Here is a 17917-nt window from a genome sequence, read left to right as displayed (position 1 = left end):
TCTTGTAAGGAGAGCGGTTGTTTAAATACATACAAGAACCTTTCCTGTGCCTGGTTACTTTCCCCATGAGGTGATGCAATCTCCTTGGGGGCCTGGAGAGATGAGGGAAACAGCATAAAAGGCAAGCCTTGAGACTTGGTGTGGAGAGAAAATTGAGGGGAAAGGAATAATGGCGGGCTGGAGGCAGCCATCCAAATTGACACTTAATGGAAGGTTGCAAGGAAGCAGTGCCAGCGGGAAGCGTTTTTTCCCTTGACTGCAGTGAGACGGGACAAAGATGCGCCTTTCTTGTATTAAACACAGGACGATATGTTTTCCTGTTTCCCGCTTTCCTGAAAACGGATAAAGGATTTGACCAGCAGGTGCCAATAGCCTGCCAGTCGGGTGGCTTTGGAGCAGTGCCACTGGACCGGGTATTCAGGACCTTCGCCCCTCTGAGGATGAACTACAAAGGAGGGGGCAGAAGACAAACTCCTACGCGTTTGTCGTCTGATCCCAGGGCAGGGCTCCCACCCCGCGGGGCAGGCACGGGCACTGCCGGGCTCTGCAGCGTTGCGGGGCACGGGCAGCTCCGGCGGCACAGCCGGGGCACCCCCGGCTGCCCTGACCCCGCAGCGACGTGCGGCCGGGCGGATACTCGCCCAGAAAAGTTGGAACCCCGCCGCTGCCGGGGACAGGGTGGCTCGGCGCCGTCCGCCCCTCGCCGCCACGGGCGGTGCTCTGGGACCGCTCCTGCCCCGGGAGGGCACTGCTCTCACTAATTGCGCCTCTCCATCGACCGCGGGGGCGGGGGGCCGGAGCCACCGCCCCGGCGCTATTTCAGGGCGGGCGGCGCCACGCCACACCTGGCCCGTCCCGGCCCCTCCAGCCTCGCTCCCCCGCCTCCCTCGGCAGCTTCTCGGGCATGGCCGAGCCGGGACGCCACGACCCCGCTGCCGGCGGCGAAGGGGCCGCCGATGAGTTCCGCGATGTCATCCGCAGCCGCTCGGGTAGGCACCGCGCCGCGCTCCCTCCGCCCGGGCGGGCCGGCGTCCCTGCGCAGCCCCAGCGCGGGGAGCGCGCTCCAGCGCTCGGGAGTTCTATCTATCGGTGCTTTGCGAAATTACTTTTTGTATTGGCTGAACTTTTCCTTTCGCTGTGCGGCGCAGAAGGGTTTCCCCCGCCGGCTCGCTGGGCAAATCGCGCATCCCGGCGTGACGGGCGCGGCGCTCGTGTCCGTGTCCCAACAAATGAGTGTCGCCGTGCGGGTCCCCCCCGGTGTCCTCTACCTTGGGCTGAGCTTGTGCCGCTTGTGTTGGCGGGCAGGTTGTTAAAGCTGTAAATGGAAACAGCTGTAACGCTCCCCCAGAGGATAAAGTTTCATGTGCCTGGGTCGCAGAGAAAAATTTTTTTTTCCCGGGGGGGTTTTTTTTTTTTTTTTTTTTTTTTTTTTTTTTTTTTGATCCTGGAAAGAAACCAAATCCGTGGTAGTAAAGGTATTTATAGACCATTCAGAGTTTACTCATTTGCCGTGCAAATGCATGTGGAGCTGCAAGTTAAATTAACTCTTCTCGAGGCTATGTGTGCTTGCCCAGTGAACAAGCCTTAATATAGTGATGTCCTTAGCCAGTTAATCAGTTAAATGACTTTTTAAAGAGGATTGTTCTTGTACCTGTAAAAAAATAGCAACAAAATATTTGTCATGCATTACAGAATAATTAGGGCTGCTATGGAAATTTCAATCTTGAATCCTTTGGGTGGTAGTAAGTAGAACTTAAAATTTCTGTGATAAGTTGTGTGGATGTTGCTTTTACTCTGATAGTGTAAGCACACTCTTGCAGCAGAATTTGGTGCTTTCCTACGGAAGTCTTTCTGATGCAGTTCATAAAGATCACCTGGTTTTTTAATAATGCTATTTCCCTACTCTTTCTTCTCCTTATAATTACTTCTCCTTCAGTTTGGCGTTTAAAAGGATGGGTGTTGCCCATGGGGTGTGGGAAGTGGTGAAGAATTTAGTGGCTGTTTAATTTTCCCCCCCCAAAGAGCTTCTTCTGGCTTCTGTGTCATATCTTTTGACTGGGTTTCTGCATCATGAGAATGTGAAATGGATGATCTGTCTCCGTAGTAATTCCTGGTTAGGCTGGTTGTGTTACCTCTTATAGCAGCACATGTTCCCTGTTCCATACTTAGCTCACTTACCGTTTAGGGGCTATGAATTGCAGACTGAGTGCAGCACAGAGAAAAGCCCCCTTCATTTCAAGGCTTGTCCTGTTAGTATATAATGAAGTATTTGGGCAGTTGGAGGTTGCTGATTGGAGGTGAAAGAACTTGAAGAATAAAAAAAAAACCGAACACTTCAGGTCCATGTAACTTCCAGAAAGTGAAGCTGAAGGCAGTAACTTCACTGCTAGATGCTTGCAAATCTGTACTGTTTTCTTCCTACGTTTTTTTCCTATAGCTAGTAATTACTTTTAATGTTCAGTTTGATTTCTCACTTTAAAAATCATAATTGAGAACAGACGCTCTCTGAGAAAGCTAGACAGGAAATGTTACCTATGCATTTCCTAATTATCCCTTATACTTTGTTTCACTTGGAAAGTCTGTTTCCAGATCAACTTCAATGGCAATATGTTAGTTGCATCATAATAAGTGTAAGATCTCAAATGGCTCTAAAATGGTTTTGGAAGTTTCCTGCTATAAAGTAGTATTAGGATTTAGATACTAACAGTAGGCATAGAACAAACATTTGTGCTTCTTAATTGGGCACAATTCCCTAGTGTATTATCTATGATGAATAAGAAACAGAATCAGTTTAAGAATCATAGAATTGCCCCAGATGTTTATAAGCCTGGAGAGATAAGGAAAATCAATTTCCATGGTAATATTCATCACAGGTATACTTTTTGTTTTGTAGTATACCTCACAGTAATCTCTTACTCTGCTTATCTTCTATTGTTATTATCTAACTTTGAAATGCATTGCTTGAAATCTGACTATGGATTTGTGAAGCAGTAATGAACAACAAATTAACACAGCTGTTGGCACAAGCAAACTTGAGGAGAACTTGGTGGGATCTTGTTTACAAGCCTCATGATTGGTTCATTTTGGGTTGGGTTTTTCTGTAGCTTATGACCTAGGTAAGGCATTTCTGGATTTGGGATTCTGTATTTGTTTGGATATGCATTCTTGAACAAATTTGGGTTGGATGACTTAGGAGGGGTTCTCAGGCATACTCATTAACACATCTTAAGTCTGTAGAATTGTTCTCTGGCCTTTTAGGACTGCAGAAAAGATTTTGCGACCCAGTATGGGTCTTGGTGACTGAACATGGAGCTATTGTAGCAATCTCATGGAGATTTAGGGCACCAGGTACTGGATGGGCTTTAAAAGAGATTGTAACCCACTTGTTTTTCACTGTGTTTATATTAATTTCATGCTTCAGGGGTATGCTGCTTTCTGACAGCTCCTGGATAGAAAGTTTGACCTTTGTCAGGTGCAGGTCATGTCTTCCCATGAAACCTGAGAAAAGACAGGGTAGAGTATCTTGCTGTATTTGCCATATCAAAATATTCTATACGGCAGATTCAAAGTTGTATTCAAAAGCTCATATGTCCAATATTTGGTTAAGATGAATGGCTGATGCAGGTAGCATTAATTTGGGCATCCTGCTCTCAGTTCTAAGTTAAATGATTGAAAAAAGTAATGAGGATTCACTTTATGTATGGACAAAATTTTAAAGTTTGTTAGCACAATTTACAGGAAAGCAGGCTCTGACAAATATTCTGTATGTATAGATTTTACTGATCAAGTGATTTCTTGCAGTGTGTTACGACACACACACAAAAATAGCGCTAGCAGTGAAACATCTACTTAATTGTTTAAAACACACAAAACAGTTGTACTGCAGAAGTTACCATGAGGCAATTGTAACAAAATTGGGTTTTCCTTGTTGTGTGTCCATGGGGATAATTTCAAGCACTGATGCTAATTCATCGTTTCTTACTGATACAGAATGGCTTGAGTTGCCTGAGCTTTGAAGATGATTCACACATATGCAGAGCTTTGGAGAGAGGAATGTAAGCTGTGCTGCCAGAGGGAGGGAAGAATTTAGTGGCCACTGCAGGGGCTCTGTTCAGCATGTTCTTGTCATGCGATGACATGGGGAAATGGGTGTAGGAAAGTTTATTTTTGACTCTTGTATATGGCATGGCTGATTCTACTATGAGAAATGTGTTGGAAAATAACCACAAAACCTGAAATCTGAGGTGAATGTCTATGGAGCTTAGCCAATAATTTGTTTTAAGCCTTTTATGAGATGTTGCAGAAGTAACTTTATTACTATGACTATATTCATGGCCAGAAAATCCTGGGTGCTGAATGCTTACTAGGGGAATGAGCATAAGGAATAAGTCAAAGCTGGTAAATTTATTTAAAACATGTGATATCTTGCACAGAGAAGATGGTTAGCCTTTGGGGATAGATACTCCATATCTAGAGGTGTTTGGTCCAGCATCTAGTACTTTTTTGTGAGGTAAGCTTTATTTAAATGCGGATTACTGGATTCGGCATGTAAATGTTGTAAAATGTCAGTCCAGTCATTTATCTTATGGTCTCTTCTGCTCACAGTGGTATTCATTTGAGTCTGTCTGGGTCTTCAGTTTAATGCTTGACCTCCAAATTGGGCTTTCCCCAGACCTGATGGACTATCCTGTTTCTTTCTGGTGCAAGACTGAGGCTGAGCATACTCCTTTTGCCCTGTGCAGGGCCACTGGCAATTCTTAAAATTCTGGTTTTAAACCAGAATCCATGTAGGTCTTGATCTAAGATTGCTCCAGAGAGCTGTTCAGCTAGTATTAGCAAAGAGGCAGTGTAAAACAGCTACAAGTGTGGATGTTACAAGCTGCTGTCACTTTCCAAACGCTAATAAGCATGCTAGTCTGGTAAGTGTGGATCTCTAATGTATTGTACTTGATGTCATGTTTGTTGAATGCATGGAGACCATGCCTTGGGAAGTGGATGTTGCAGAGCTTAATAAAACTTATATTTGTGATTTAATTTCTCTGAAAAACATGTGGTTTCCATTTCTCAGAATGTCTTTCCTGGTTGTACAGTTAAATAGCACCATTCAGTCTCAAATGCATTTGCATGCTTGCTATGCTGAAAGAACACTTGAAAAAAAAAAAAAAATGCAACCCAAAGCTGAGTGTGAGTGGTTTTATGCAGTAAGAGGAAATCTGCATGCCATAAATACTCTTTCATAAATTTAATGAAGATTTAGATTTTATTACTGTTTCAGAACTTAGTAACTGTAGTCATGATTAGCAACACAAAGCCCTCTAATTTCTTCAGTTCATATGCAGCCTTCAGAAAAGTGCTTAAGACCTCATTTGTTCCTAACTTACAGTACAAAATTACGCAGGTGTAAGCTGCTGTTTTAACTTGATGACTGCTTAGAAAAATGATTTGGTGTGGCTTGGGGTTTGAGTGAGGACTTTATCTCACCCACATTACCTTCTGTTAAGTTGCATGACTTGAAGTTCTGCCTAGTAGACAACTATTTCGTTCTTTATATGCAGCATAACAAAGCAATTGTTAGGAATTGGCACTAAGCAGCGTTAACCAAGTTTCCAGGATATATGCTTGCTTTTCTTTTTGTACTTAATTGCCATTAAAAGGTAAAGCTACAACGTGTAACGGTGATAAAAGCAGTTAAATGGACTTATAATGGTGGTTCTCCTTTTTTTCTATGCTTTGCTACCTCTGCCCTCCCTGAGCTTCATTGATGTGTAAACCGTAGGTGACCAGAACTGTTAGTGCGTATCCCAACCTGGATAATTTGAGTGGGTAATTCTCAAGCATCCAGAGACCTGAGAGAGCTCCCTGGGCTGCTCAGCGCGCAGGGATGTGCTGTGCCCGTGTGGCAGAGGCTGCCCTCCACGCAGCGATGGCAGGGCGATGTTCGCACCGTGTCTGCGGAAACGAATTGACAGCTGGATCTGCGTAACAAAGTCAGTGCCGTGAATCCCCGGGCATCGCCGAGGAGAGGCACGCTCTGCTGGGCCTGCAGTGCTCGCATGCCGGGGGATGCTCGCATGCCCGGGGCTGGCACGGAGCGTTCCCTGTGCCCGGGGACACCTGCTGCTGCCCGGGGTGACGCGGCATTCCCGGAGCGCTGCTGGGCGAGCAGGTGAGGATGGCTCTGTGAGCGCATCCAGCCCTGGCGGCGTGCTGGTGTGGCGCTGCTGCCCCAGCTGCCAAGCCTTGCGTGCCCTTCAGAAGTGAAAGGAATGTCCTCAGGGCTGCTGGAGAGGGGACTCAGCTCTGATGAATCACGACTGGAGCTTGCAGTGAAGGGAGGCTCGTACGTGGTGTCTCTACTCCTGAAGTGCAGCACATGGGAGCAATTGTGGCTCTGGTCCAAAAAGGCTTTAGGGGCTGAGTGAAGCTACTGCTTAAGGGGGAAGGGTCACGGTCATAAGGCTAATGCATGTGTCAAAATAAATATATTCATAGATAAATATTTTACATACAAAATTCGGGTTTGGATGGATGTACTTTCATATTGCTTAAAGGGAAAAAAAAAAAAAACCAAAACAAAAACCTCTGCTGATGAAACAGAATAAAAATGTTGATATAAACTGCTCAAACTAATTCATGGCCTTGCTAATTCATCCATAGTTTTGTGGGACACTTGTAGCTTGCAAAGCAATTGTAGGACAAAAGCTGCTAGTAATGTGGTAGTAATTGCCTCCTGTACCTCATCCCACTTCAGGACATAGATACAATAAGCAGAACAAACTAGAAATGTTTTGTAATGTTTACAATCATGGCATGCAAAGGCGTCTATGTAGAAGCTGATTTTTAAATGTGTGGTTTAGATGAGTAAAATAATTCAATTACTGAAATAAAATTTGTCTTGAGTTCAGGGCTTCATTATGTGCTTTAAACTATTGTACTCAAATCAATCTTTTGGGTTTTTTCCAGATAAAATTACATTATGTATGTTTCTCTTGCTGAAATTAAGTTTTAATCTTGTTTTTGTTTTCTTTTACTTTGAGGTATTTCCATTATGTCTATTATACTTGACAGGACAGGCTGCATTTCTTTTTATCAGAATGAGGACCTAACTATCCACTGTATCATCTGCTCATTGTGGTGTAGCAGATGCCTAACTGTAGGACAAAAAAATTAACTTTTGAGTAGATAGGTGGATTTTTTTCCACATCTATTTAAGAATTTCAAAAGCATGGGATCTGGTATGTTCAGAAGTGCTGATGACTTGCAGCTTTTGTTACTTAGTCATTTCAGTCTGAACTGAACTGGAGGGGATGAAAATTACTATGAAGGATGTAACCAAAATGTGTCAAAACTTAAATCCTGTTAAGTAGTAGTGTCTGCTCAAAAGTAAGTATTTATTTTTAATTTCCATGGCAAAAGGTCATCCAACTAGCAATTTATTTAAGATACTAAATTTAATAGGTTGCTCTGTAAGTATCTGTTTTTAATTGCCTGCCTTCTGTATACTGTTGCCTTGACAACTGTACTTTGGTGTGCTGAGGAGTTCTGATACTTTAAATGTAGATGTAAAGAAATATTATATATGTCTTTAAACTAGCCTTAGACCTGCAGCATCTGTAAACAATTACTGTTTTAGCTGGTTGAGTGCACATGTGCTGGTTGTGTACTGTAGCTGGTTCTGTCGTGTGGATAAGTGTTCACATCTTGTCATTAACTGTATACCCATTAGACATTAAAGGTAATGGATTTATTTTGATTAAAGTGATCTCCTGCAATATGAATCTTCAATTGGCAGAATTTAATTCAACACTTTCTCTTTAAGTTAAGAATAATTCACTGACTTGAATGGTGACTTGTTTGTGGTTATCAGCAGTGTGTGGGCGAAAACCCCTACCCAGGCATTAGGTAATTTTGAAATACAAGTGTCTTCCTTGAAAAAGCTAAAATATCTCCTACCGTGGTACCAGTGTCTCTCTGTGGTGCCCCATCCATTGTTGAATTTCTGCAATTACTTTGAATAAATTCCCACCTCTTATATCTGGAATTCTATGAGCAATGGATGTGCTGCTTTGTGTTACCTGGCAAATACTATACTGAATTTCAAGGTTAGTTTTTTGCTGTGAATGGTATCAAGAACACAATGTGATTGAATTATGCTGCAGGATGCAATCGGATACCATAAATACTATTATCTACAGAGAGTCTTGGAAGTGGTTGCTGGACTGCTTTTAAAGAGCACTTTGTCTTGGCTATTGAAGCCATAGATTGGATCCTAATTTTGAAATATCAACTTGTTTATTAGTGAGATAATACACTGTATAACTAATTTATTGTTTAGAAGAATGGTTGGATTTTAAAAAAATGAACTATAGCAAGTTTGTGATTTGCAGCTTTCAAAGGCTGCTTTTACCTTTTGTTCAGCCAGTGTATGAAGTCCTTATCAAAGAGGAAGTGCACTAATCAAATTATTTAGGATGTTTGCCCTGCTTAGCAGTTTTCATTTCCACTTTGTTGTACCAGGAGAAAAATTTTAAAAAGTGCAATATATATCAGCTTCTGCCCGAACACTGTGTCCTACCTAAGTCTGAGATAATCATATAGGGGAGGAGGACCTGTAAAGAAAGTTCATCTGGAAGTTTTCATTAAGTCACAACGATCCCAAAAAAGGTTTCTGCAAAGATTGTCTAGTAATGTGTTAACAAGAAATCATTGAAGCAAAAGTATTATTTAACTCTGATTTCATGACTTTATCATGTTAGCTTTTGCTTGATGATGGAGTCTGCTGTTCTCATTTTCTCTAATGTCAAGGGAAACTTGCTGTTTTGGTGTTTGGAATTTATCAGACTGTTTACAAATAGATTTATATGACATTTCCACTTTGTCAGTGGAAGTAGACTAGCATAATAAAGCTTGTGTAATAAATTTATATGCAATAGTATTTCTGTTCTTGATGGCCCACATCTGCCATGAGCCATCTTCAGGAACTGGCTTCAGCCTTGCAGATGGCCTTTAAAGTGTGAAGTATAATCTTCTACACCTATGACCTTAAACCCATTTCTTTAGTCCCAAGTGTGCCATTGGACTGTAGGGGCATCCCATCTTTAGGTTTTCTACCATCACAATAATCATATAAATTCTTGAAAAAAAAACTAGAAGCCGGGGAAAAAAAAAATCTTCTCTGCAGCACTTTTGTTGCTGTGTTGGTTTTTTTCCCCCACGCACAATAATTAAGCTAATTCAATTAGGCTTTGTGTGATCTTTCCCCTTTTATCTCAAGTGTAATGTTTTGCTGAACACTAGAGGGAAATAACTAAGGATTGGCAATGTGCACTTGCAAAATATTCTTCAGCTGAATGCTGGCTGCCTTCTCAGAAGGATTTCTTGTTGTTGTGGATTTAAACAATTATAATTTCATTATCTGGAGACTCTGCAGAAGTGTCACTGGTCCCTAATTTGCTGGAAATGTCACTGTGCTGTTGGTGTGGTGTGAAACTGCAGAGTACTTGCTGCTTGTTTGGGATTCTTACCCTGTGGGCTCCTGCACCCACCAGATGGGTGAAGGAAACTTCTACTGTGTGAAGAAAATTTCTAGTCTGCTTTCCAATCCATATTGTATTTGCTACATTTGTTAATACTTTTTCCTTTCTCTTTGTGATGCTGCTGGCTGGCGACAGCAATAATGACGGTAGTGCTGGGAGATTGCCTGTCCGCTGGGATGATGGCTGTTTTATGGGCTGTTTTTTCATGGCAATGAAATCATCAGTAGTGCAGGAAAGAGCTACAGATTGAGGCCTGGTGACACTGCCCCAAAATTTGCTATATTTTCAGCATCTGCATGCTGGCTTGATCAGAGCTGTGCAGGCTGGATGTAACCTGAGCTGCTTTTGTTGAGGTAAATTCCTGCAGGTCCAGATTCTGAAAGCAGTCAAGGGAGAATTTGGTTCATTAGAGATAAATAAAAGAAACACTGAGTACTAATTAGATATAATGGCCCACAGTAAAAATTGCTAGTTTTGCCCTGCCCCTCTGGGGAAAAAAAATCCCAACAAAATATTTGTTTGAATGTAACCAGAATGGTAAAAGTGGTGGTCCTTAGGCAGTCTTCTCCCTTTCTGCTGAATTATTCCAATGACCTTGTCTAGAAGTGTGGGTCTATGAATTTCAACCAGGTGTCCTGCTAAACAGAGAAGTGAGTCCACGAATGGAGTGATTTGCATGGCAGAGTAGAAAATTAATTCATCATGATGATTGCCATTTGGCTGATAGTTAAACAGAGGCATAGATAATACTAATGCATTCTTCCTGCAAGACTAAGTCAATTAAACCCCATGCAGCTGAGACAGATCTCTTTTCATCAAGATTTCTTTCAAGGCTCATGTGACTTCCTCCACATAATAAATTAGCAACTGGGAATGGAACACCAAAGTCAGTTTCATTCTTTAAACTCTTAATATAAACTCCCTCAGGATACTTTGGGGAAAAAAATCAGCTACAGTAGATTTTTTTTTCTCCTCCTTAGGAATTGTCTTTAAAAAAAAAGTCCCCCGAATGACTCATTTAGACTTATGCAAAATATTCTGCTACAAAGTTTTTAGTGATGTGATATGTCAGGATTTCAATCTTCTGTTGTAGGAAAGAAGAGAAGGTGTGGTGCACAGACACACGACTACTGCAGTCAAACAACTAATTCGTATTCGAAATATAAGCCCTCACCAGGAAGAGTTTAAATCTTCTGCAAATCTAGAGTAGGTTGAAAAGATCCAGAGCTTATGTTTAAGTGTACTGCATTTTTGTGGCTAGGCTCTTTAAACAATTATTTCTGCTTAATTAATATTAACAGTACCTTTCATCTCTTGTAGCTGCTGCAGTTTGAATTATAATTCCAAGTTTTAAGCTATTAATTTCCTGGAATTATTTTGAAAATTACTCATTGCATAGGTTATAATAAAAGGGGATGTTTTAAGTATCAATCTGAATAAACACTGTGAAATCCTAACTTTGTTATGAAAGATGACTTTAATATTTTGGAACAAAAAGAATTATACAATCTAGTATCCTAAACAGTTACAGCAATATCAATCAAACTGCAGAGGTACAACATTTAAAACTTGTGCTTTGTCTGTCATGAGTACTTTTTTACAGATAGCAGAAAGAAGGATTCTTCATTCCATCTGAAACTGAAATAACTCTTTTCTCTAAGAGCACATGTTCTTTAAGAAAAGTAAAGCTCACCAAGAATTGCAGTCCTGGCACAAGAAGCCCACATTTAGCTAAGCTTGGGATCCCTTGCCAGTGCATGCCATGATACAGACTTACAGGGAACCTTCTACTCAATAAAGGTCTGCAGAGAACCTGTTATTCTAAGTGTTAAAAAGACCCCAAACATCAAACCAACTAAACAAAAAATCAACAAATACCAAACTGAAAACAACCTCAAAGAACCCACCCACACAAACCAAAAGTAACAAACCAAAAAACCCCTAAACCATGAGAATAGAAAAAGAAAAAAAAAAAAAAAAAACACTTCCACACAGCCTCTCTGCTTCCCAGACTGTGAGAGAAAAGATAAATTAGTTTCCTGGCTGTAGTAGTGTGATACGTTGCAGCTCTGACTTTGCAGTGTTGATTAACTACTTAATCTGCTTGTAAAGGAGGAGGATGAATCTGCTTTTTATTTCGAAGTGGATGGTCATTCTCTGATCCAATCCAAGTTCACCTCCCAGTCACACTCTGACTGAGCCTCATCTGGACAGGCTTTCACCTGACTTCAGAGGGTGCTTCAGCACATGCACCTTCCCCAGGGTGAAGGTACCACTGCTGGCTACCCGAGAGCTTGGCTTTACAGCTCCATCACGTGGAGTGGAGGGTCCTGGTAAAACTTTTTTACATCTTGCTGAAGTTGCTAATACCTGTAAGAGAAGTTACAGCCTAAGCACAAACACAGACTGTCTCTTTATCAGAGACAGACATGTGCAGCTATCAGCAGCCTGAACTGTAGGCTGGGCTAACCTGACATGTTAGTCCTAATTGCTAGACAGTGATCCCAAAATAATCTGGTGATAGCTGTTGGCACTCCAGGAAGTGGAGTACTATGTGAACAATCCTGTATCATAAAAGAGAGTATGGGATGTGGTAGTCCTCAAGTGACTGAGGGTAGTGGGTGGTGGGGTTTTCTAGTCAGTGGGATCCTTGTAGAAAAGGGAGAGGCTGCCTTGCTTGTTACAAATGTTCTGGCTGTGGTTCCGTGCCAGAGCAGTGTTAACAAAGGAGAGATGAAGGCTCAAAATAGACAAATGTATTCCCTGTAAATAACACCATGAATGTGTGATAGATAGTGCTACTTGTTGGAGTTCTGAATTAGTGTAAAAAAAGTTCTGAAGACATAACTGTAACATTACTAGAATGGGTATATTCTATGTACTCCTACTTAGGTAGAAAACTTGTAATAAAAAAGATATAGTGTCTTAAAATGTAAATTAATTGACAGTGACTGTATGGGGGGAAGAGTTAGTTCTCTTCTGTCTCTCATTTGTCTATGATATATATGTATTCTAATTGGGAAAGAAATGAAAAGTTTAATTTCATGTCAGATTCCTTATTAAGTATTTTCTTATAGTTAAATTAGAATGCTGCTTGCAGCAGTTTACAAAGTGCATGTCAAAGCAAAGAGCAACTGACATATTTCTTGTTTTCAGAGCTTAAAGAACTAAAGAATCCCTGGCACTGGAATTAAACCTGCCTTTTTTTTTTTTTTTTTCTCTCCTCCTAAATAAGAGTTTACCTGTGTAGAAACTGATTTTGTAGGCTTTTTATACAGCCATGAGTGTGACTGGAATAAGACATCCCTTTGGAGGGTTATTGTGAACCAGAAATTGCACTGGCTTACCTTCAGTGTATATGCAGCTTATTTAATGAAGTGATGAGCAAAGCCTGAATACACTAAAAGGGAATGGAAGCGGAGTCTTCTTGATATAATTATGCCTGGGAATTGATCTGTTTCTTTCTCTGTCCTGGTGGGAAGTTTATCCACTTACTACTGTTCATAAGAGCTTAAGAATGCTAAATTCAACTGTTTCTTCAATGCATATATTTGTTCAAATATATTCTATTCAAGAACAAACCAAGAGACTTCTGGGTCAATTACCAAAATCAGTAGAAAATGCAGGTGTGTGAAATGTATCCTTTTACATACAGCACGTGTCTGGTGTTTTATAATGAACCAGCTGAGGTTCATATAGTCAGGAGTTTTGCATTTGATATCTGCATTTGCCTTACTTGAATGCTGATTTTCTGTCTCAGTTCTGCAAAGTTTTCTGGCAATGCCATAGGATCACTTACTTCTAAGATACAGCACCACTACTTAAATAATGCTTGAGTTAACTTTGAGTGGTTTCATAGCACATAGTAGATCCTACACATGGTGTTGCCTCGGATGCTTGGAATTGGGTTCCAAACTTCAGTTTTCTGTGAAGTGAATATATTTTTACTGACTTGACTAATCAGCATATCTGAGACTTTTTTTTCCCTGAAAGAATGCAGTCTAGTGACTTGGGGTTTAGTGCAATCCTGATATATTCAGGTATGTGTTTCAAAGCAGTAATTGAAGTAGGGTCTTAAAAGAGCTTAAATTTCTTTTAGGATAAAATTTTGTCTTGCAATATTTAATATCCATTCATAAGAATGTATCTTAAATATTACTGTATGAGCTCTTTACTCTTCAAAATGCAAAAATGCCAATTCTAATTAATTGACCAGTTAAATAATTAAAAAATCCTCCCAGACCACAACAACATAAACCAGTACAGAACAGACTTGTTGTTCTGTTAGTCAGGCTTACCTGTCTTCCAAGGTATAGTAAGGCACCTTGATTTATAGAGCATCAATTCCCTGATAGAACAACTGGACCATGCTTCTTTGCTTAACAGGTAATTCTGAGATATAGCTTTATAATGTTATTATCTTGATAAATGCTTTTGTCAGAAATATGATAAAGCTGTAATGAAATTGTGGTTCAAAACAAATTTGCAATCATGACAGAGATGTCAAAAGTACCAGTTTAGCTTGACTTTTTTTTCCTTTGTCCAAGCTTAACCAACCAAATAACAGTGGAGGGGAAGGAAGGAGTGCTTGAACAAGATGCAAATTGCCCCATGTCAACACCATGTTTGTTGATCAGAATGTGAGAAATGTATATTTCTGTTCAGGAGGAACCATGTTCCAATTCTGCCATAAAATCATAACCACTTTGTTAACCATGAAAAAAAAATGATTTATGTTTAAAGTTGTATATCCACTTGGAGTGGGAGAACTGCATTAAAACGGTTTCCTGAGTTTGATAATATTTTATTTGCAAAAAACCACTTATGTATGTGTGTATAAAAAGATGCAGGGTTGAAGGCTATAGCCTAGGAGTATACCTTGGAGGTGTGCATGCTTAAACATTCATCCCAGCCTCTGGATTCTGTATTCCAGTTGGTACAGCAATCAAGACAAGGAACAATCTTACTTACAGCCTGATGTGCACTGTACTGCAATGGAGACAATAGCATAGCATAAAAGATCCAAAGCTTTTTTTGCAGAATTTTGTTTCTGGATACTGCCATTTTTTCTCAGCATTTTCCTGTTCCTGTGAGTTTCTGTACTGAGAGTGTTATAGACAAACTGTGATGGGTGCCACTCTCTATGGCACAGAAAATACAGCACTTGGGATAGTGTTTTGGGAATGTGTGTGTGTGTTTTGGTGGCTCTTTTCTCCACCAGTACCTGTCATCAGGTATGCATTAACAGTTCTGAAGCCCTGCCAATTAAAATTTGACTGTACTGAATCCCTGGGGTTTTTTTTGAATCTCAAAGAATCTCACATTCATGATACACTAAGAGCTGAAAAATAAAGGTCAACCAGTGTTTGTTTCTTTGAATTCTGTCCATGAAGTTCTCCACTCAGGGACTTGTCTTCGGTGATTAGGATTGGGAGCAGAGGTACCAATTTTTTAAGTCCTTGTACAATTTTTATGATGTTTTCAGGGACAAAGGGGCATGTTGGCTTCTGAATGTGACATATTTTTAATACTCTAGGAAGTGTTAGTAGTGGCAACCCCTTTTGGGGCAAGGGGAATTGGGCTGAAAGGAGAGATCTTGGTTGAAGAATACTAGGAATGGTTCTGGAGAAGCTGGTGTCCTGTCCAGTGCTACACAGAAGTGTCCTGGACTTCCTCTTCATCAGACAACATATTAATAATTTTAACAATGCTATATGAAAAATTAGAGTAAGGGTTGTGGAATCTGTAGTTCACAGGAGCGAAAAGAGTGAACGCTTTCCAAGAATGGGAGTGGATTTTATTCAAGTGACCAAAAAAAGCTAGAAAAACATGGTGAAAAATTCTGAAGTACATTTGCAAGATAGCACATTGCAGCATCATGGATTTCTCTGGAGCATACACAGAATACGCCAACTTCTAGGATTCTCGATGTGACCTTTCAGAAAAATAAGGGGGAAACTGTGCAGATGGTACTGCAGCAGTGGATGTCAGCTAAACTGGCTCAATATTCAACAGAGGAGTATGGAGCTGTAATTCAATTGTACAAAAACTTGAAGAAAAGTTTAAAGAAGTCTTTGTAAATTAGTATTTTATTTGCAGAACCACATCTCCAGCTGTCAGGTTTGACAGCAGATTATGATACTAATCCTACTTAAATGGTTATATAACCAATTAGTGGTAGGTGTGATGAACTCAGTGTAGCCATGGAAGAGTTTAGCATTTAAATAATGCATTGTTTGTGGAGGAGATTGCATGGTAAATGCTCTGGATTAGAATTTTGGTCATTTTCCTGTGTTTGTGCCTGTAATTCTGAAGTTGCTAAATGCATTGTCTGTTTCCTAAATATAGCTATGTATGATGCAGGAATCTTAAATAAAAACAATTCTTAGTCCTATAATTCCTGTTCCAAAATGAGGCCAGCTACTTGACAAGACACGGTGATTAATTGCTACAGCTAGTTTGAGGTTAATAAACTTCTGTCTAGTAGTGAGAGAAGTTTAATATAGGTGAAAATCATGTAAATAATTGCATAGCATCAAAAATAGGATCTCCCTTGCTTCCTAGGATCAGTCTTACCAGAAGGGACTAACACACCTCTGTTAACAATTTTCTAGGGATGTAAAAAATGGAAATGTAAGTTTTGCAGAGTGAAAATACTCTATGGAGAATAGTGAACTGAGCTGCTTCAGTTTAGAGATAAACAATGTAGGTCACTTGTGGCTGGCTTCCTGAGGAGTACCTGGCCTTTTTGAGATCATAAATGGCTGATACTTCATGAATGCTGCTTTGATAACATTGTATTTATCTTAATTGAATCTTGGAAATAATATGGTTAGAAGATAAAGCTTTTCTAAATCTCATGTTTGCCGTTATATTCAAGGTCTGTGGGGTAAATGTTAAAATATGAGCACTCTGTGAGTGAAGGTTTTGGAGACCATTCCTTTAAAGCACAACATCTCAGACACGTGGACTGTCAGAGGGCTTATATGTTTAAAGCTGTAGTGTATGTCTTGGGGAATATACTGGAGCTTGTGAATATAGTCAAATTTACCATCACATTTGAACAATTACTAGTTAGTTTTAATGTTCAGTGCTACAGTGAGGTAGTTAATCTGATCAAACTGCCTTTTTAAACCCAGCAAAAAGCCCTCTTTAATTCAGCAATATTTGAAGTGATGATGTCAAGATTGCTGTGTGCTTCTCTGATGGAAGCTATTAAAGGCAGATCCAAATAATTCAGGTGAAATTCTGCTTCTGAATCCATAAGGACTGACTGGAAATGCAGTGTGGCTCCACGTTGATAAGGATCCCAGGATTCCTCTTTCATATAGTAGGTCAAATTTTTGTTGTCTGTTTTATTTGCAACTTGAGATCAATGTCATGTTGTAGTTTAATTTAAACCCCAGTTAGTTGCACACTAATCCCAGGTAGCCTGACTTCAGGCAGTGATGAAATGGAGCTCTTTCCTCCCTACAAGCCTGTTAGTGCAGTTCAGGTTTTGATTGAAGGCCAGCTGTAGCCTGTTTTCTGGAGGTGGTGTAGGCATAAAGATTATTGGTGCAGGGAAGGGAGAATTTCCCAGTCTTTGGTCTGCTTTACAGTTTTGTGGTTTTCAGCTACATTATCGACCTATCTGCATTCCCTTACAAGATCTGTACTTCAGCACAGCAGTGCAAGCAGTTCAAGTTTAATAGCTATTGCTGGAGGAGGTTAAGAAGAAAAGATATGGAAAAATCTATTCATCTTTAGAAAGATTTTTTTAAGTGCTTTTCCATAACAAGCTGTTTAATTATTTAATGCAATGTAAACATAAACAGATACTCCTTACAAGGAATAACTTCATTAAATATCTATTCAAAGTAGATGCATATATTTTCTAACATGACAGGAGGACTGAAAGGTACTTATCTAAGGAAGAGAAAATTTAGTCTATAAAATGATTGAATAATAGATATGTAATTTTCTAGCTTGCATGCTCTTTCTGAGCACTAATGGCATTGCAGACCTCATAAGCTTTGCAGAAGAGTATTTTAAATCTTCAAACTCAATGGGGCACATATAAGTTAGTGTACATACACAGGAATATATTTGCATTGTGACTCTCAATCTTGCATACATATGTGCACAATTGAGTCTCTCATGAGGAATGTAATTTACAACTTAGTGAAATTCTCTAGGCTATAAATTTCAGTAAGCAGCTGCTTTTTCAAGGTTCATGTCCTCTGTGCCTTTGTGTAAACCTGCTTTCTCAAATTCTCCTCTCCCTGAACCTCTCTGACTTACAGGAGACTAATGGGGGCATTCCTTTCGATTTATAATCTGTGCTGTAAATTCTCCTTGCAAAACCCTGCTTGCTCCCCCTCTTTTTTTGACGCTTCCTA

The 17917-nt window shown here is 40.2% G+C and overlaps 1 protein-coding gene across 6 annotated transcripts in view; it reads left to right on the top strand.

Moving 5' to 3' along the window:
• Window positions 1-780: 780 nt before the first annotated feature.
• DMD (dystrophin) overlaps window positions 781-17917 on the top strand; it is a 1148466-nt gene continuing 1131329 nt past the window's right edge. For all 6 annotated transcript variants that reach the window (XM_041472370.1, XM_041472371.1, XM_041472365.1 and 3 more), the window contains exon 1: window positions 781-989. In XM_041472370.1, coding sequence (XP_041328304.1) covers window positions 905-989 — 85 coding nt within the window. In that variant the 5' untranslated portion in view covers window positions 781-904. The remainder of the gene's footprint in view (window positions 990-17917) is intronic.

The sequence above is a fragment of the Pyrgilauda ruficollis genome, unplaced genomic scaffold (genome assembly GCF_017590135.1).
Source record: "Pyrgilauda ruficollis isolate IOZ18807 unplaced genomic scaffold, ASM1759013v1 scaffold29, whole genome shotgun sequence".
NCBI lineage: Eukaryota > Metazoa > Chordata > Aves > Passeriformes > Passeridae > Pyrgilauda > Pyrgilauda ruficollis.
The sequence above is the reverse complement of the archived record's forward strand: the minus strand, read 5'-3'. Positions and strand labels throughout refer to the sequence as shown.